General features: G+C 34.1%; 1 protein-coding gene across 1 annotated transcript; it reads left to right on the forward strand.

The window, feature by feature from the left end:
- The first annotated feature begins 240 nt into the window (after positions 1–240).
- On the forward strand, positions 241–17,013 carry MED16 (mediator complex subunit 16). The gene is made up of 18 exons (XM_085942540.1): positions 241–448; positions 1,724–2,025; positions 2,380–2,515; positions 3,035–3,204; positions 3,802–3,975; positions 6,196–6,377; positions 7,354–7,536; positions 8,730–8,864; positions 9,971–10,109; positions 10,618–10,732; positions 11,350–11,436; positions 11,865–12,004; positions 12,324–12,514; positions 13,511–13,709; positions 14,351–14,460; positions 16,193–16,290; positions 16,420–16,551; positions 16,671–17,013. Exons 1-18 carry the CDS (start codon positions 387–389, stop codon positions 16,705–16,707), a joined length of 2,592 nt encoding a protein of 863 aa, XP_085798666.1. The 5' UTR covers positions 241–386; the 3' UTR covers positions 16,708–17,013.
- The last annotated feature ends 5,305 nt before the right edge of the window (positions 17,014–22,318 follow it).

Consider the following 22,318-nt stretch of genomic DNA (forward strand, 5'->3'; position numbering starts at 1 on the left):
GACGAGCGGGTATGACCAGTAAATGAAAACGGAGGAATGACCAACGACAAGAAAAAGGAAAATAAATTAGTAGAATATAACCTCACGCGAAGAAGAAAGAGCAAACCATATCTCAAGGACTTCAAAGTCAACATGAATAATAAGAGTTTTATTGGTAGGTAAAACTCCTTTCATTATTTATTATTCACGTTCATGTATCCCTATAAACCATCTCATTTTGAATAGGTTTGAACATTTATCAGTCATTAGTGGTTGTGTTGAACGGTCAACAATACCCAATTCAAAGATGGCTGAAATGTCATGATTTTAATGTTGTGTTTTTGGTTAATCCATGTCAAGATTGTCAATAAATAATCAACTCTGTAACAATTCAACAAAAAATAAAAATGGATCTTATTTATGCCATGTACCGCAAACCCCTGAAATGCATTCCGCCGAGCTTAGAATGGTAAATTTATATTTTGATTTCTTTTTTCTAGGTTAGTGGATTAATCGAAAACAGTATTCGTCTGACTTTTGTTAATCGTTATTGGGGTTGTAATGTTAGATTTTATGTTTATAAAGTTAATTAAATCATGGTTTATCTGCATTCATGATTATTGCATCCCGAAACGTAGAAATTTGTGATTTTTTGTGGCACTATTTCACATAGATACTTATTATTGTTTAGATTCCTTTTGAGACAACTGAAGATACACAGATATAGCCATAGTAAATAAATATAACAGCAAAAAAGTGTGAACTTGCTGGAAATGAATCTGCAATACGAAATAAGTTAATTATAAATAGATTTTTTTTCAGGTTATTTTCATATGTATTCCCTTTATATTTTATTAATGCAGAAATATCCTAATTAGCAAATTACTTTTTGTCACAGTAGGTACGGTTTCAAAACATACTTCCTCATTATCTCTGAGAATAACTATTGTACCTATTAAATTATCTTCATATTTTGACAATGGTTATAAATAATAGTAATTGGAAATGTGTCATTATTAGATGGTACAAATCGGTTATGGGGAAGCCAGGCTAGAACCGTGCTGATTGTCATAGCCGATTTTGGCAAAATTCATGAATTCAAGAATGAAAGCCTAACCTAAACTAACCCAACCTAACAGATTATTCAGTATATCGGCTATTTTCAAAATGTGTTTGCCGCTGGCTTCCCTATAACCGTCTTGTACCGATATTTTTGTTACATAGAATATAATATGAAGAAACATACATTTATTGGAGACCAATCCTAATTGACAATTATCCACCTATTTTCACGCAGTCTAGGTGTTATAGTGTTCTCCCCGACTGTGCGAAATTGGACAATACTGGTACCTTGTAAGGAAAGTTATACATATTTAGTTGGTCGAATCTAAAGATCTTGAAAATTCCCTTCTATAGAGATGGAGCCTAAATGTATGAAATTGAAGCAAAAAAAATGATCATTAAATTAGGTACAAGGCACTTCGCTTTGCGGGTTCATTTGCAGAGAACTTCACACTACTGATATGACATTTATTTGCCATAAGCGGGACATATAAAAGGACAATCTGTCATAATGAGTAGATAAGCAGCCAGTATAATAATCGGCATATGTAGTATTTTAAAAAGGAAAAACCATAGTTCGGATTATCCGTGTTTTTCGTTTATGCGTACCGCCTCTCCCCACCATTAGTCTGGATAATCGGGAGTCTACTGTATATACATAAGCAATGTTTCTCAATTTTAGTCTTAATGGCGGCCCGACTCTCTGCGCGATATCCACCGGTAATATTGCCGCATTCACATCACTGACAGCGTTGGATGACACATCTGGCCGCACATGGGGCTCACACGTGTACGTGTGCGATATTAATACCCCTTGGAGCTGCTACACTGTGGCCGTCCTCTCTCGACAGGTCTCCGCCCTGGAATGGGATGTCCAAGGAAAGTACCTACTGGTCGCCGACACAGCCGGGGATATTTGCTTTTATTCGTCCCGGGATCATCTCTTGAATGAATGGACATGCATGTACAAAGCCAGTTTTCCAGGTAAGTCAAATATAAAATAACATTTTAAAAATTCACTCTTCAGCATCATCAAAATAAATGAATTGTTGTAAACAGTTCCCGGTAAATTATATCAGTGAATACCGAGGATGAAACAAAATTCAAATCCATGTCCCATAAATATGACTGTCCTATCACTATTTTTTCAGTCACCCATAGCCTACGTCCCTCCAACAGGCACTCTGTTACTGATTGATAAATACTGGAAATTGATGCTATCGACTGAAGATAGCTACTTGATGGAAACTGCATTTAAATTCTATATGACTCCTATGGAATTGTATACTATAAAGCTTTCATCAATCAGAAAAATATGTACTATGATTTTTTTTCCAGGTGAACACATAATAAAGGCAGCATTCTTTCACAATGGCCGCAAGATAACGCTAGCCTCTGATAAAAAAAATGAACAAGTGCCATGCTCGGAAAAGTTTCAGCATCTTCGGTTTGCGCCATCTGTTAAACAATTTGGGTGAGTGACTGAAATACCCATTAATAATGTGTTATCATAGCTTAATGTATCATAAATATAAGATATGGTTTCACAGAAATTTTACCGCAGACAAAACAGTAGAACCTCGATTATCCTGACCAAACGGGTATTTAGATGATCTGAATAATCGAGAAGAACTGGAATCTAGAACTTACTAACAATTTTTTAAATGTGGCACATAATTCCAATTCTCTGCTGCGATGTAGAAACAGTTCCTTAAATCAATTTTTTTGTGGCAACAGATAACTGATTCTTCATTAGTTTCGTCTGATTCGATCAAAATGGTTATAAAATAAGTAAAAAAAAATCAATAACATAAAATTTGAAGTTATGAGGTTTTCATATCTCAACGATGATTTGTCACTATAACATGGAACAAAGTTGCCTGTCTCTGCAATATAATAGCTGCCATGTCTTGTATCAGGACTTAATGTCAGAGATCATTCAATATATCAGTCACAGAATCAAACATCATTTTGAAAGCTTCTGTCATTGCAGTGGTGTGGCGGCTGAGGGGGCTGTTGTTATCACAGCCACCGCGATGCTTGGAGCCGTGTTACTGCCATCAGACTCCAGCGGACCTACTCCGAGACCTTTAGCTGTTACGGGAGAGTCTTTAGGGTCCACCCGAGGATACATTACCACGGCTGATATCTGCTACGGAAAGAGTAAGCATTGTTCATTTCAGATTTTGAGATAGTCAATCCTCATTAGCTTCTTGTGACTTTGACACCTTTTTTTAGTTTAATGTCTTATCTTATGACACTGATTTCTTTACTTGGCGTGTAACAAAAAATCTATCAATGAGCTGTCTTTATATCCATAATATATTAGGAGTTAAATCACAATTATCATATATTTTATACTGATATAATAATATGTATTGAGAAACTGACAATTTTTCTAGAGACCGATTTCTATAAGCTTGCGTACATGTCATCATGGTTCTTTTATGAACTAGTGGAACTAAATTCCTCAATTCCCCCCGCTTCAGCATCTTAACACTGCATTACGTCCGTCCCCCGCCAACTCCATCGTCAATGCGACGCGATGACGTATACGCCAGCTTATAGAAATCGGAGTCTATGTACCTCTTTCATTTACAAAATGATGTTATTTCTGACAAAACTCATGGGGATTTGCGATTATAAAGTCTAATATGTTGGTATCCAAAATTACAAGTTTTGGTGTCTGCACCGTAGTATGCAATTAAATATAGACCAATTAAATCTTGGATGTCTATTAATGTTTGTTTTGGCTTTCAGACAGTCACTTCCTAGTTGCGGTGTCGTCGGGCAACGTATCTCACGCCATCCAATGTTACCGAGTGTCCGTGAAGCGAACTTCATCTCTCCAGGACGAGCAGAAGCCACTCGTGGTGACCAGCCAAGCTCTGCCCAGTTTCTTTTTAAGGGAATGCACCTCCAAAGACAGTTCCTGTGAGTAGGCAATATACTATTTGTCATTTGACACTAACTTGTCAAGTTAGTATTGTCTATCTTTATTTAGAATTACTAAAGATGGTTCCTAATGTTAATAGAATTTTAAATAACATGTCAAATGCACAGTTAGGAAATTTTCACATGCTTAGAAATGGACGGTTTTGGTTTCCTCACAATATACAAAAAATGCTTAAAATACTTACATTATAATAAAAAATGTGATATATTTAATATTCCGAATTATAACGTGTAAGTAACGATTTAAAATAATCAAATCGAGCATAATTTATTAAAAAATATCCAATAAGGTAAAAGATGATTGCGCCACGAGCGACTTTTTTTATTATTCGTGAAACGAACTTATGAACAGCGGCGGCTCCTCTAATACCATCCAAGTGCTACACACTGCCTGCATTTTTGAAGACATCACTCAACTTATCATTGTTATTCATATGTGTATCACTCACTTCGCGAAGTAGAACATGTAGCAGTATTATGAATAATACTCGGTTCATGGGCGCAAAGCGATTGCGATCCAAATGGATTTTCAGTTTGCTCAGGATTACAATGAGGTCATTGTATACTTCTTAAACGGTAGTCCAATGTTCCCGTGGTAGCGTTTTGTGTAGCATTTTTTACACACTTTATGATCGGCGCACGAAATTAGGACTCTAGAAACAAAAACGCCAGTTTCTGTTTTATAACAATGTTGGCGAGTTAATTTTTAACAATTCCACATTTAAGATTTAATGAATCGCCAAACTTTTATGAACATACAAACTGCCGTATTTATTTCTAAACTACTCAAATACATTCAATATTAAAAAAAACACATCAGCGGTTATTTATTTGCCTGATGCAGCATTCATTGTTCAGAGCGTTAAGCCATAAACCGTGACATTTATTTTTCTTTATTGATATTAAATCATTCTGCTGAAATGAAATCAACTGTTTAAAAACTGTTTTATGAAATAGAATAAATAAATAGACATATTTAATTTACCTTCTGAGAAGTTCGACGTTTCGGTCTTTTTACACTAAGATATTATTATCTTAGCTTATTGACACGGCAGCCTTCGGTGATTAAGGTAATCATGGAGAGACGCTTTACGACCTTTACGTGGCTAGGATAAGTGTTCCTGATGCCGCCAAAGAGTGTGACACTGCGTAACCTTATGGCACAGCTTCAAGGGTTCCGTTGCCATGGCCGGCCCTCTCTCACCCTGCAGTGGTGCTACAAAAGCGACCTACGTGCTGCAGGTCTGACATGGCGGGAGGCGCAAGAGTTGGCGTTAAACCGGGGGAAGTGGCGTGAACTTGTGCTTGCCCTATGCTCCAATGCTGGGTATAGAAGGTAAACCATTGCGCACTACCAGAAAATGCTATTCTGAAGACCACCGGCCGCCACTGCTTATGAATCAAATTACTTTTCTTTAAATTTAGTACCTTTATGACCCAATGTTACAGATTATTTATTATGCTATGACACTGACCCATACTATTGAGATTTTGAAAGAATGCTTTTCGGTGGTTCTACACACAACTGTGCTGAATTAATTCCCGTTCAGAGATGTTAAACGTCTAAAGAAGAATATTATTCTTATGTAATATTTGTATATTTAGCTTTAACACTTCAATTTTCCGTCTTGCAATAGGCAGTAATCATAAGATTTAGGTTATGTAATTGATTAAAATATATTTTTACTAAAATTTTAATTTTTCGAACTTTTGCCGCCCTGGTGTTTTGCACCCCCCAACACCCCTGCTTGACGTGGCGTTGTAAAGTATGATTTGACAATCTAAACATGGAAACTCCTATTTATAATGAACATGAAAATATAATTTATTTTCAAAACTAACATTCTCCAAAAATATTCATCCTGGAATCCATAAAATATTTTTTATCTATTATGGTTCGGGTTAAGCATGCTTTAATTGAATTTTAAAAACTAACCAATATCATCTCCAATTATATTTGTATTCTTTGTTCAATGATAACAAATTATATGTAAGTATGACTTACAAAGCTTAGTGTTCACTATTTTTGTCAGATCTCCACAGCGTACATCCACCCTTCGCCGCTGATAAATACTTATTTGTGTTTATTTCAGCTGCATGAAGTAACACTTTATGCCAACAGCTAAAATGTTCAGGAAATACAAAAATGTTGTTAGTAAATCTTTGTTGACGGTTATTGATTTTTTTTGTGTGTAACAGGTTCGCAGATAGTACAAGTGAGGTGGGCATCTCGTGAAGATACGGATTCTCTGGTGGTTGCAGCGAGCGGGCCGGCGCCACGGGGCTCCACTGTGGAGCTATGGGGGCTGGCAGAACGGGCGCTGCCTATACATTCGCTTCTCGCCAAACAGGCCGGCGCCACAGAATGCTTCAATACTGTGGTCAGTCACGATTCTTCACTTATTGTGTCTCATAACAAAGCATAACGTGTCCAAAACGTCGAGGAAAGTAGGAGAAAGAACACGCGGTGAAAACCCAAAAATTTATTTCAACACAATTTGTATTACTATAAACATACCACATATTAAGAGTGAAATTCGTTAGATTTGACAGAAAATATAACGTAGTTAGAGCGACGCCGAGTGAGAGAAAACGATGCAATAGGCTGTATGTAAGAGCAGTCGGAAATAATGATGGTAACAATAATTAAATAATACACCCTATGTAATTCGTGCGTAGTAGCAGAAATCACAATATGCGCAATTTCAAGGTTAAGTTGTTCCACTATAGTCCCACTTCTTAAATAAGTGGAACTAGTACATAATATGTACTAAATATTGTGTTTTTTTTTAATTAACCCAGAATTAACAGTTAACGTTAACACCATAAAAGAAACCATTAATAGATGAACAACTTACACAAAATGTAAGTAAGCACATAAATGTTAAATAAGTTTTTTTATTGAACATACAAAATTTGAAAATATCCATACTTACTAGAAAAAATCTTGGAAATCCCTTGGAAAATAAATCAATCAATAAATATTTATCCCTGCATGAAAACGGTAACAGAAAACCACAATTCGAATTTAGTCGACGAAATATCAAGATTAAGAAATCACATAATATCGTGTATTTTCACACCGCGTATGTTTGCATCGCTGGATCATTTTGTGGGTAATGTACAGTCTTAAGATTTATCTTTGATTATGCAGTCATTAATATCTGTACTACCGTCATATTAATTTAGTCTAGATAATCGAGGTTCTAGTGCCATAGCTGTAATCTGCCATTAATGTCAGAATATCCGTAAAGCTGTATTCAACTGTAGCAATAATATATTAGCTATTTAAAAGGGTGACTATCAAATGGTACGTATGTCGCTAAATGTTTTAAATTACAATACTTCTGTGTCCAGCTTTGGCAGCACCAATGCAGCTATCGGTCCACAGCAGCCCAAGTGGTTTCCGTGACCTCCAGCAAGTCGCAGATCTCCGCCTCGTCGTCAGCTTCATCCACTATGGCCCCCACTGTTCCTTACATCTTCATAACCCTCAACGATAACACCGTGCACTGCCTCTACAGGGACTCACTCAAACAGGTGAATGATACAATTTTTACTATTAGGTTTATCTACTGTTGGAATAGAAATTCAACTGGGCTTACCTGTTCTTCAAGTCAACCGGATTCCGACATCCTGGAACGCCGTTAAATACTATACAGAGTGTATACGGTGAAGCTACTGGATGCTGGCACTACCTAGAATGACACATAAGACTGGCAAGCGTCAGGGATTCTTGGAGGCATAACTAATCGGTGGACATAGTTTTAGAAAAACTGTTGAATGATAGGATCTTCATTCTGTCATGGCCAGTTTGAGATACACTGACTTATAGTACATATTATACTAGTCTTTGTAGTATGCGGTGCATTCAACCGTTCTTGAGACGAAAGTAACTTGGAGAAGCAGCAGAAGTTGAAAAATAAATATGTATGTATGTAATATTGATTGAAGACTGAATGATTATTATTCTACAACCATCATAACATGGTTGCGATTTCATTGTATTGTATATAGTGTAACGGATGGGAGCTAGGTTCGGGTATAGATATGTACATGAAAGACACGAAGGGATATGTTATGGCTCTATACTTTGTTGAATTCAAACAGTTGTATCAAATTATTTTTTATGACTATTTTGAATGTAACTCTTTATTGAAAATAAACAACTTGGAACAGCTTAAGAACCTATTAAAAAAATCATGGACTGATTGAGATTTCAACTCGCATCTAACACATGCTGGCTAGACTATAATAAAAGAATTTTACATTTCTAAATATGTTTTGGTCATGAATAAAAAATAATTTTATTCTCCATCTATGAATCAAAATTGGTAACTTTTTACCTTGATTTAAATTAAAAAGATGGTTGGCATTATTGATGTAATTTGAAAAAACTTCAGATGCGTAGTTGTTATTAAATATCTGGATAGAGAGTTTAAGTCAGTACATAGCTAAATTACTTGTCCGGCATGCAATAGATGTTAGTCTAAATCTCACTTAGTCCAAGAATTTTCTATTAGGTATGTTTCTGAGGCTGTTTTTAGTTATATATTTATAGAGTTATACAATAAATTTAATCTTTTACCGCACACCATGTTTCACATAGTCAAAATATCTATCAAAATAAAATAAGTTTCCTAATGGGAAACTACAGAATTAACATAGGAATATTTTTGTCAGTATTATTTTTCTGTGTACCTAATAATAATTTTTCTTTAACATTTTTACAGGCTTGTTCAGCGTCTTTAACCCAAATCTGGTCCCAAGCGGAGGGGGTGCTGGTAGGAGGGGCCACACCCCCAAAGCAACTAAAATACAGTCCTCTTCACGGAGGCCCCGGCAGTCCGAGACCAGGGAATCCCATGGTAATTGAAACTATTGTTTTTACTAATTCATTTTTACAATATTTGGGTCAATTAGATAATTATATTGTATCTGATTGTCATTGACGATTGCCATTGTCATAATTTCTCTGTATTGTCTTTGGCAAAGTAAAAATGCAAAAAGATTTTTTTATTTATAGTCATTGTTTGAGATGATCTCTCTTCTTCGTCCCGTTCCCAAATATAACAATAACTTAACCCTTTACTGCATGATTTTTTTTTTTGAAAATTTTTATTTTTTATTGGTGTCAAAATGCCTTGTGAATGAAGGTAAAATAATAAAAAAAATATTTTTCGAAAATTTCATTAAATTTTGTATGTTACTGCGTGGTGTCGCAGATTTACGACATTTGGAAATCTTACATTTTAGTATGACAAAATACAAAACCAAATGAAAACAATTACAAAAAACTAATGTACACACCTTTTTTGATGTGTAGATATTTTTATTCAACCAATTTCAATCTTCTGTATATTTTTATTTATTTATTTACAAATACGGATTTTTGCGTACATACGAATTCGTCAACTATCAAAGCAGAAATGCAGAGACTATAATGCAGAAATGCTTTATTTCTTGAAATGTCCAAACAAAATCGGTAAAGTAGGATGTTTATGGTAAAACAGTTTTCTAGGCATCGAAAAAGGATATTATTTGATAATTTACACAGATGGCATTGGCTATATAGAAATAGTTTGAAATGTCGCAAATTTGCGACACTATGCAGTAAAGGGTTAATGAACACTGCAGCTTATTCAGTGCAGCTCAGTCAGTGTTCAAACTGCTTTCTACCTAACGTAGACAAAGTAAATGCTAATTACAGTGTTGATGTGTTTGCCTACGTAACATGACATAGTCATTTTGTGTGATATGCTGTCAGTGTAAGTCTGTGCACATCCTAAGATGCCGAACATTCGTTAAATTTAAATATCTTCAAGGTACCTGCCAATTCACATTCATCCCACATGATTGCAGTAATGAGTAAACAGTAATAAAATACAGTTCAGTGTATAATTATTTCTCCGCTAAATTTATTGTAATGTCTAAGTATGTGTGTACTGAATACATATTTTGTTCTTCTTTGCAGTGTCAGCCGCCCACCCTTCAACAGCCAGGTGCGTCCGTGTCGAGTTGTGACGCGTCTTGGTTGGGCGGAGTCCTCATGGTTGTGGATAGCGCGTCTCATATTTACCTGTACAAGCTGCCTCAGCCTGCCACTGATGCAGGTTAGTATACTTTTTCCATCATGTTGGAAATTCTGATTCATTGTCGTAATAACTTGAAAACCTAACATAAATGATATCAAAAAGAATAACCTGACTATAATAAGCTATCGCTAACTCCTTTCTCATGGCCAAAGCAATGATATCACAACCATAGTATGTATCAGGTGACACGCAATGTTTTAGTTGTATGTCTTTTACCAGAAGCTTTGACTAACAAAATCATATTAGCTTATTATTTATTATACTGTACAGTTCTAGCATTTTTATTACTATGTATCTTAATTTTCTATATAAAAATGTAACCTACAATGGATTTCAATATTTTCTTTATAGATTTTGAATTGAGGGTTTTTAGCCTATTACCGTCCTGTGTTAAATCAAAATATTTCTAAATTTCCACTGTGATATATTATATTATATGTTTATCACCACATTTAATCATATTGGAACCTGAATTTTCTGAAAAGTTGTGTAATTAAATTATTTCTGGTTTTTAATAATTTTGCAGGATCACCTATCCATCACGCAATTACGTTACTGGAGTACTCCATGGTGACAGGATATGACCCTCTGGACATCATGATGGTGATGAAACCGACTACAATTGAACCTGTTTATGAGAGGTGAATTATTATGTGTTCCAAAGTAAACTTCTACAAAACTAAATATCTTGCTACACGAAACCTACTCTCGGAGAGTGGAGGTTTGGGAGCATCCTTGTGAAATTTTTGCCTATGCGCTATTAAAACATCTATTACAATGGGTATTGCAATACAACAATAGTTATGTTGTCAGGATTTTTATGCTTCCGTTATTGTTTTAAGATTACGATTAAGATTTCAATACTTTCTAATGAACTGCTCTCAAAAGTTTAATATTTGTATTCGTTCCTTCATTTACCACCCCTATGCCTATACCCCACTGGTCACCAAACGTTTCCTCCCCTTTCTTCCTCGACCTTTCAGGCTCGTTGCAGAGACAATTCTCAAAAGGTAATACGGTAAGGTGTACCATTTGTTGTGAGTCTGAACGCTTCTCAAATAAATGTGTGTGTCAATAATGTTAAGGTTAGGTGACAGCGAATATTGCTCGGAGTAAAAGAGATCCCCTACCTGATGGTAGTAGTATGAACGTTGTTTGCTATCATATAGCTGCCAGCCTGAAACGTTGAGGAAGGAACATAATATGGTGATAATACACATTAGAAAATTTAGACGGAATGTTGATTTTTGTTTTTCAGACTGACTGATAATTTCCTAAGACAACAGCCAACATGGCAGCAATTTCACTATACAAAATGGCTGAGTCTCCGAGCCGCCTTGTCAAGGTAAACCCTTAAACATAATTTCAAATTTATAATTCTAGGAACGACACATCTGTTGGTATAAATTTGCCACATGTTAAGGGAGCTAGGTACTTGCAATTATTTGGCGTCTCCTTCTGTATTTCATTAACAGTGATCAATTTAGTTCCCATTACAAGAAGAAGATCGCAACATTGTACTTTACTGCCTAAACAAAACCAACATTAGTATTATAGATAATATTATATTTTCTCATTGTGAATGTGATGGTGAATTCACTAGTATGTAATATTATTGACATGTTAATTGAGTTAGCATTTACTTGGTAGAATTCCATTTTACAAGAAATGAAAATATAATTAATATTAAATTCTACAGGTTTTTAAAAGGTTTGTCGATAGCTATTTCGGTTGTAACTTGATTATTGACATGTTAACTTTTATTATTGGCAGAATGATAGCATCAGGGCAGACGAGAGCGTCAGACCTTACCTCCCTCCTGATGCTCCACTCCATCGCTACCGCTTTCAAGAGTCTCCTGAGACCCTCCGATCTCACTTCACATGATAAGGGACCCGCCGAAAGCTTAGCTGGTAAGCCTATATATATGTTAATAAATCTTTGATTTCTTTGACAACATATTTCCCTAATGTTATGTCATAGATGGTGCCACAGTCTCTCTATGCTAAAGCAACGAAAGCTGACATAGAAAATTTCATACAATTCCATAATAAAGTGTAATTCCATAAAATATATATATTAATTAAAATAAAGTGACAGTTTTATTTAAAAGCAGTGGCGGCTGCTCAAACACCATTCAATTGCACTGTACTCCTTATAATTTTGTAGAAGAAAACATCACTTAACAATATAATATGATTCATAATGAGACTGATATTTTTTTGTGTGCAGCTGTGATATCAGAGCAACCGACCCCAGTGGCCGACATCGACAAGGCTTTGATGCACCTGGAAGCCAAAGAGTTTGCCGTGGAGCCTTCCGCCTTGCAGTCCGCTCAGCAGCTCATCCAGTGGGCCGTGGAGGTGGCCCTTGCCGCCATGGCCAGATTACCAGGGGCCACGGCCAATAAGGCCAACCAGGGGGTGAGAAATTATTTCCCTTTTTTATGTATTTATCGTTAAAATGAACCTCTTTCTGTCTCCGCACGATTACAGGTGAAATCGTGGGAATGAAGGAATGGAATGTTTGTGATGAATACTGATATTTTGGAGAATTGTTTTATTATGTACAGTTATAGACAGTAAAACATACTACAATAGTTAATGAAAAACAATTATAGTTTATGACACCTTCTTATTCCTTTTAGGCGAGAAGGCAAATACTGATTATGAAAACAGTATTCTACATTTGATTTTCTTGATTTGGGTTTGTTTCGTCAATCATATTATGTGACTGCTCCACTTGGGTTTTTTGTTGCATTGCCATAGTGATCTCTGTCAAATGTGACAACTCCCCTAAAATGTCAGAAAGAAAGTCAATGTCAGTATGTCTTCAAATTGAATGTTTTTCACCAGCAAAATAAATTTTCCATGAAAATTATGTATAGATAACCCTCGTTCATCGCGATCCCGGTGAATGCGGATTCATTATATTGCGATGGAATTTTAATATATTTATTTGTTCCGCACTTATTTCAACCTCCCAGGAATTGTGATAATGAGCAGAATCAAGCGCACAATCAAATTAATCGACAAATATTACGTAATGTTCAGACACGCCAAGTAGGGTAAACCATTTAGATTCTTTTTCACAGCACGTAACAAAATTAATGTTATTTTTTAGTTTATTGCAAAATTATATTTCCTTTCATTTACGTTTGTAATTTATTTTGTTATCAATCATGTTTAGATTATTAAAAAAGCGTTTTCCTATTTAAAATTGTTTTGTCTTTCAAATCCCCTGTTGATCGTCAAATTATCACTTATTGCAACTGTGACCAAGTATCGCCTGTGATCAACGAGGTGTTACCTGTACTATGTTTTTTGCTCTACTGTAAACTACTATTCTGGTCAAATATCAGCACCACATTATTAATCGCATCTCCATTTAGTCTCATAAATATGTTTCTGTGTTCTTAGTACGTGTTATTCAAAGACGCATCAGCCCTGAGCACTCTCCGTGAATTGCTGGTGGTGGTGCGAGTGTGGGGGCTGCTGCGGCCACACTGTTTGCCTGTCTTCACCAAGTCGGCCGAGAGCGTCGATGTCCTCAGTCTGCTGTACAAGCTCATCACCCGACTGGCTCATAATAACACCGAGCCCGATGAAGCCCTATTAGGTGAATCATCAACATGATCTTGTCAGAATAGAACTGTTATGAATCTTTATGTTGAATGCACTTGATATGTGAAATCAGAATTGAATTATTGGATAACTGGTATTTTGCCCAAAGAGATTGAACTGCTATAATAGAGGGAATAATACAGACTTTTTGGAGTATGGTTGAATTGACAACCATAGGAAAATTAATATTCGCAGCATTGGAAGCATTGTTTCAAATATAAATGAAAATGGTGACCCACCATTAATTTTTTTGTTTTGGTTAGGTACTAGCTTACCTATTGTTATTTGCAATTTTACAGAATTCTTTAATTTCAGACCACTGTCCCCTTTTACAGGATATTATATTTATATAAAAATTTCAATAAAAAACTATTTAAAATATGATGTCTGAAAGTTCCCACTTAAAAACATGTATAATAACACAAACTAGGTTACAATTGAATCTGCAATGCAAAATGTCTTAGTAACCATTTTTTAAACTTCACTTTCATATTAAGGCTCCTTCATTTTTGGTTTGTCATATGAATTAACTAGCAAGACAGCTGGCTCTGCTAGTATGAATAGTTAATGTATTCCCCATTATTTCAAAACAGTTATTTTGTTGAATGAAATGGTAATGTTAATTTCTTTTTTTAGATGAATGCAGTATGCTACCGTCACAAGTGTTGATACCGCAAATAAATGAATCACTCCCAAGAACATGCATAGTATCGCCAATGCTCTATCATCAAACTCTACCACTTCAGGTAACAATTTTAAAAATATTTATTTATAACTTATTACATATCGACTGTGGAAAGGCAAAAGGATTTAACCCTCACTTTTTGCAAAATAGGTTTTATTGAATAATAGCATTGCACACAACTAAATACACGTTCTGCCTAAAGGATGTAAGCTGCAAAATGCCAAATTATTATCAAATTTTAACTTTTAATTTTTAAAAAAGAAGGGTGTTTGAAATTTGCGTCCAGGTAAAAGGATTTATTCCACATCAATGACATTATTAGTCGTTCAAGTAATCTTTTACGGAAAGGAAAAAGGCGTTATGCATCTTACGTTGCAAATGTATGAAAATAATGGTAGTTTTACTAAACTCTGCCGGCCGACCGGGTAAGTTATGAACCAGAAGGAAGACTTAAGCCACATACATTTCACGGTCGGTCGTTTGACAGTTAACACGGATTTCGACAGTCTTTTCATAAAAAATCATTTAAAGTTTAAACATTGAGTGAAAATGGCAACAGAACGAAGCAAAATGATTCTTGAAAAGTGTGGTGTTAATATAGACGCAACAAATAATCCCGACAAGAACTGTTAGTGTTTAAAATTACATCTTGAAGTTTTTATATCACACACGAGAAGAGCTATTGTAAATTCTATCTATATCGGTATGAAACGGCCTGTTACAACTTATATTATGTTTTAATTGTCGATTATCGATTAATTGATTTGATGATTTCATAATATCTGAGAAAAGTAATACAATATTTGCTAATTCACTTAAAACACCGCCATGCGATTTATAGGTTATGTGATATGTCAAAAATACTTCTCAATTGAAATTGTTTTCAATTCGCTTTAATTTACGATTAATATCATTGTAATAGACTAATATCATTATTATGCACTGTTTTATGTTAATATATTATAGTAATAACATAAATCGCAAGTAAAATATACGTGTATAACTCCAAATATGCTAATACCTACCTAATTTTTTGTCAGGTAAAATGACTTAACCCTCATTTTTATTAGTTTTTCTTCAATAACTTCATTATTTAATTATAGACTGGGAAAAAAAAACACCAAATTATTAATCATCATGTACTTCAAGTTTGCGTCTATTTTATATTTAGACTTTGGCCCAAAATCATTATCAAAACGTTTTTTGTGCCTCCTGTAAAATTTGATTAGTGTGGATTAACTCCTTTTGCCTTTCCACAGTCGATATTATTATTTATATACAAATATACTGATTTAGCTTTATGATTGATCAAAATATCAATTATCAAATGACATACAAGGCTAGCTTTGTACGAGAAACATTCATTGATTTCTACCTCAACCGGAAAATACCAACAGATCAAAACAGTTTTTCTTTCTTTCAATATCCAGTCCCTGACAGTTCAATGCACTTTCCACTTCTCCTGCGACAATGTTTTAGTAGATAAATCAATGAACATCCTACGTAGCTTAATCAAATTCAAACCATATCGAATTTTATTTCTTCGGTTCAAACCAAATGACAGTACGCTAAATGGACACATTTTAAATCGAATACCGTCATGGCAATTTTATATTGGTGTAAAGGTTTGCCACCTTTGCAAAACATGACAGATTTTATATATAGAAATTCATATGTAGTCAGTTTGATTTGAATTTTAGCTTGCAAATCTAGGTTGTGTGATCCTAACCTAGCAAAAAAATTTCTGCATTTCCACACTAAAATTTGATACCTATCGACACATTTTTTTCCAGTTTGAATATGGCATTGAACCGGAGATGATGAAATATATCCCAGACATTCCTCCGCTGGAGGGCAGCATCACATCCGACTCTTGCATGGACTCCATCAGGTACTATTAATGACGTCACATTATTATTAACTAAAGTTTAATTAATTGTGTTTTCGATTAATATTATCTATTTGAATGAAGGACACGGATGTTATATTGTGTTAATAATATGATGTGAATATTGTGCAGACATCTTCACCTGGGTCTACGGCCTCTGGTGGTAAAGAGGTGTGGACGGTGCGGGGCGGCTGCAGCTCGCCAGAGTCTCCAGAGGACGGCTGCTATAAGAGCCTGGGATCAAAGATGGCTGCCCGCCTGCAGGTATATACTTCAATATCATCATAATAATGTCTTTTCTACTCTCGAAGATTTACAATTTTAAAGATGCAAAACACTCAATTTTATCAATATCTCAGTAATGAACTATTGTTTAATTTTAGATGCGGTGGTCTCTGGAGTGTCGAAACAAATGGTTGAGAGTGATTAGCAAAACCAAATCTTCCAAATAAAAGAATATGTCGGAGATACGCAATATTGAATATCCAGGACTGAATACCCAACGACAAGACATTATAAAATAATAGAAAAAAAACATCTTGTGGTCAGTGTGGTCAGTGTTTGAAATATTATATTGTTGCCGTCTCGGATGAAAAGGTGAAAATTAATTAAATTTGTACATAGTAACATTTACACTATCATAAGAAGATTTTATTGTAAGTATTTTCAAATAAATTAGATTACATTTTTTATAAATCCAGCATTAAAAAAATATTTATAAATATAGACCGGTGTTTCATTTGCTGTTATTTTTTAAATTTCCTTTCTAAAACTAGTGACTAGATAGAAACAAAAAATCTCTATGAATAATACATATAGCTGACCTATTTAAATTTTTGAATTCCATTTACTAAATTGCAACTTGCCATTAATATCAGTTTAATTCTACTATAATTATATAACTATTGACGAAGGGTGAAGGTAGGCTGTAGAGATTTTACATAAATAGTGGACACTAAACTTTGCCAATCATACTTATTTGTTTTCATTGATTATTTCATCTTGCTGGTTGCTCAGTACCTACATAGGTAGGTACTATTAGCGAAGGGTGGAGGTAGGCTGTTAAGATCTGTTATAAATAGTGCACATTAAACTTTGTCAGTCATATGTATTTGTTTTCATTCAAATAAGACTACAATTTACAGATGGTGTTGGTTAGTTTTTAAAATTCAATTAAACCCTGTCTATAGCAAACCACAATAGATATTAGATAAAAAATGTTCTTTTATCTATTACGGTTTGGTTTAGGCAGGGTTTTATATAATTTTAAAACCCACCTGCAATCTGTATTCTTAGTTCAACGAAAACAAATAAGTTTGACTGATAACGGGTGCATTACTTTTGTCGGATCTTAACAGCCTGCCTCTACTATTATGGTTTGGTCTAGGCAGGGTTTATTTGAATTATAAAAACAAACCGATATCATCTTCTATTAAATTTGTATCCTTAATTCTCCACAGCATCTCCACCCTTCATTATTGATAATTATGTAGTTACTTACAGATTTTAAGAAGTTATACGTAATTATGTACATATATATTGTATGGAAATCAATCAATCATGGTATTATATTCTAATTAATAATTGAGTTTGTAGGACATACAATCATGTAATATTTATTTTAATTTTATTTGCTTTGGCGGACATTTGTGATTACATATTTTACATTTTCGTTGTAATAATAATATATTAAAAGATCAACATAAAAGAGGCTAAAAAAATACAAAATCATGAGCCACAGGTTTGTTTCAAAATAACTAGAATTAAAACAATTAACACTGTCAGGGGTTACCAAATTTGTTCAAACGGTTCACGGCACTCCTGGTGCATCTGGATTTTCACGGCACCCTAAACCGAAGCCAACTGAATTTTTTCCAGACTTATTATATTTTTCAAGGTGTTCTCGAAATATTTTTTTACCGTCCAAATCTGATTGTCTAAGATACATAGCTGGTCATTTGTCAGTGAAAATATTGGGAAAATCCGCAGCGCACAGACTGGTAACCCTTGTGCTAAGTTATTGTAAGACTTTATACCTAATTGATGGGCTGAGGAATAAATAAGAATAAATGAGTTAGCAGCAGTTTCCACATGACCGCATATCTAACGTAGCAAGCGGGAATAGCATTCAAACATGTAACTGCTTTTGCTCTCAACATTGGTGTATAAAATATTTTTATTATTTTCATCGTAACCATATATATATAACTTGAATACTTTGTATCAACGTGTCCTCATTCAAACACTAATAAAATTAAGGAAACTTCAATAATATTTTAGTAATATAGGATCATTTGAGAATGAGACCTCATTTATAGAATTTTGAAAATAGTTATTTAGCTCTAAATTCAATTTGCTTAACATGGTCAACGGTGCATTTGTATATGTTTAATCCTCAGCACCTCAATTCTACGCATATGAATAATATACTTAATGGATTGAATAAATATTGAGGTATATCAGTAATACATAAAATCTAAAACATTTATTCATATTATGTAATACTTTCTATAGTCTTGTGCTGTCAGTCTAATATATTCACTAAATGAATACGTGTATTAATTAAGGCTATAAGTACCAAAAAGTAGTATTGCCTGTAATTGCAAAATACCGAGTCATTGCAGTAAAATTGCATGAAGCAGACCTTTTGAAAAATGTGGTTTCACAGTGTGAAGCAATCACGGCAGCTTCTATAATTTTAGGTATTAAGAACTCGCAAGTGTCAACACACTATCGTCAGCCATTTTATATTGAATGCCGCCGACCACTGCAGTGGTACTTACACCATTATAAATAAAACACGCCAACGGACTTACAACGTCGACAGGTTTAAATATTTTGCTGTATTTTTTTGACTTGCTTGAGGCACTTAGACCATAGTTAAAGTTATTGGCATTGGTATGTAGAACATTTTTCTATAAAAATATCAGTTTTTATTTTTTTCGTACTTAGCGCCTTAATTAATACACGTATTCAAATATCAATTTACAATTTATGAGATACAGTGTTATTTTAACTTCCTATCTCGAATTAATTAATTCTTAATGAAATTATATGTGGAAGTCGAAGTGTATGAATACAATATACCTACTAACTTTAGTGTAAGGTTTGTACACCTTCATTTTATGACAAAAAAACTGTCAATTGGAATCGTCAATTTCTCTACTATCCAAGTATTCATAGTGTTAATTATGTTCACGTTCCCACATGCTTTTGCAAAACTTCGATATTTCAACGATTGAGTGGCGTCTGGTCTACTTTTCGGAAGATTTTACCTCTTGGGTACCATTGAATATCTAGATTTATCCGATTGTTTCTTTTTCGTGCTGTGTCCATTGACATACCTAGTACTGTACAAGTAATAATCAAAATATTCAATAATCCCAGGTTGACTAATAAAATTCAATATTTTACACTACAAACTAGATCCTAAATATTTTAGAGGGAATAATTAATTTTTAATATAAAAAATAATAGGTCATGCCCCACCCCCTTAGAAAACTTTCTTTTAGGAATAGAAAAGTTGAAGAAATAATAATCAAGTTTGGTTGTAAGTATGAGTGGACTGTATGCAGGGTCCATGGGCACTAACTAGTGTTATCTGTGGCAGATAAACTCGCTCACTGAGCACTGGCTAACACTATTTAACTTGTGCGCTGTTGACTGCGGGTCAAACACTCATGTTATGGATTATCGCGTCGATCTTAGAGATTTACCTTGCGTTGACATTCCTGTCTCACTGAAGGCGGATAGAATACTTACTTTCCTACTCCACTGATTGTTGTAACATCGTGAAGGTAGGAAAAGTAGTTTGGATGTGGGAACTGGCACATATAATGTTATTATCCAGCGATGTAAAATCGATGCTTTTGCATTTTAATTCGATTCTCACAATATATTTTCAGTGCATGGGTGACTAATATCATAAGGTAAAATTTTCCACTACATCTACAAAATCAAGATTGTCTTCACTGTTTATGTTGATGGAAAACATGTCCGAAAAATTTAATCATGGTCAACCATTATCAAGTGAATGCTTCAACATTGAAAAATATATTTATTACTTATGTTGCCATTTCAATATGCCATCTAAGTGTGCCTCAGACTTTCTGACATCTTCAGACACCGACAGGAGATTGATCTGCCGCTTGAGGTTATCGATGAGTTGCGCCTGCTTCTTCACAGCCGTCACCGCATTCTTTCCTCTCTTCTCCGCGGTGGCTAACTCTCGGGACAGGTCGTCCACTTGTTTCTTGGTGGAATCCCTCAAATCCTGAATTGATAATAAATTCTAGTCAATAATATCACAAAACATTAATAATAATTTACAGGCATGCAGGTAAACTTTTGATTTTACAAATATTAAAATGTTTTCAGCATATCTTCATTTGATATAATAATATCTCATTTAGTGCTAACACTGCGACTGGCGCGTTTGGAGTACTTGGCCATTAGATATAATTAACGTATTATTTAAATGTGGTAATTAAAAGTTTAGCAGTGATTGTGTTAATAATAGAATACGTCGATTATTTGGAATATACAGCCATGTATAACAGGGCAGTAATTATGTCTCTTCATTTGTAATAAAAATAACAATTATAACTGACAATTTTTTTCTCTCTGGGAAATCATATTTTCTGACCAATTTGCGAAGCTTGGGAGAAAAGAAAGCATTTTAGTTTATCAAAATCATCATTTGCTAATACATAATGAATACAGCACAAATTTCTGTCCCACGTACCACCAAATTGTTCATTTCTGTATGCCTACCTAACCGATTATCGAGTAGAAGATATTATTTATCATGTCATTGTAAAAAGAAATTTGAAGATGCGATAAAATTATCTATTGTTACAAATATCTAAACGTGACTTGAACTTATAGAGCTCTTGCAACAGGCATATCTATGGTTGGTAAAAGATACTTCAAATATAGTGATAGTTATATTGTGAGGATAATATTCAATAGAGGTATATAAATTTTGTTGAATTGATTTTGATCGTTTATTGCTTTTTATTTATCATGCAGATGTGAGACGTGGATGCTGTGTGCTAAAAGTCAATGTGGATAATATAGTGGTTATGATGCAATGCTTATATTTTATTATATTTCAATCAGTGACGTAATAAGAAATGAAGTCAGTCAACAGAGGACAATTTCCTACTTAGAGTAAAGGTATGCTGTCGATGTCATTAGTGGAAGAGTCAATGGATTCTGGAGAAATGTCCTAGAATGGAGATACAAAAAAAAAGCACTAAATAGCATTTAAAAATATGTCATTTCATCGAGAAATAGCTTCGTTAAGTGAGAGTAAAGTAATAGACAAGCAAAGAGGCGGATAGAGAATAGTGTAAAATGTACAAATTGTTGTAAAGTTACAGTTTTAAATATAAGCGACATAATATAGATTGTGTTTAACCAGAAGAAAATTAACAATAATTTACAATGTCACAAGAGTGCAATTTACAAAAAGATCTTTATTAATTTCATCATATCATATTATATGTTTCACTAACTACCAAAAAATAGTTGGAACTTTGTCATGGAATTACTCTTGGGATGCTGAAGATGACATTCTAAATAAATAAAATATATAAAAATAAATATCTCATTTTTGTTGTAACATTGTTACGCCCTTTATTGTAATGAAGCCAATAATGTAAACACAATAAAATTATAATACCTACGATCAGTTGAGAATGTCCTATTAATGCGGACGAAACCGTTGGAATACGTATTATATTATAATATTATTGTGTGTTTAATATATATATATATATATATGTATATATTAATCTATAATTATTTATTTAATATGTTATTGTGTTTGTGTTAATTTGTGTTAACAGTGTTAAGGTGAATGCATTATAGGTTTCTTAATAACATTTTGATTTCCGGTGACATCTAGTTTTTGTTCCGTTAATAAATGAGCTGTCATTAAAAAAAACTTTTGTCAATCTCCACCAGATGGCAGTATAAAATAAAACGTTTTTCCCTTGTAAATTTAAATAGGTATTATATTAATGGA

The sequence above is a fragment of the Rhyacophila brunnea genome, unplaced genomic scaffold, assembly GCF_057557595.1.
Source record: "Rhyacophila brunnea isolate RB1 unplaced genomic scaffold, BYU_Rbru_1.0 scaffold_15, whole genome shotgun sequence".
NCBI classification, from domain to species: domain Eukaryota; kingdom Metazoa; phylum Arthropoda; class Insecta; order Trichoptera; family Rhyacophilidae; genus Rhyacophila; species Rhyacophila brunnea.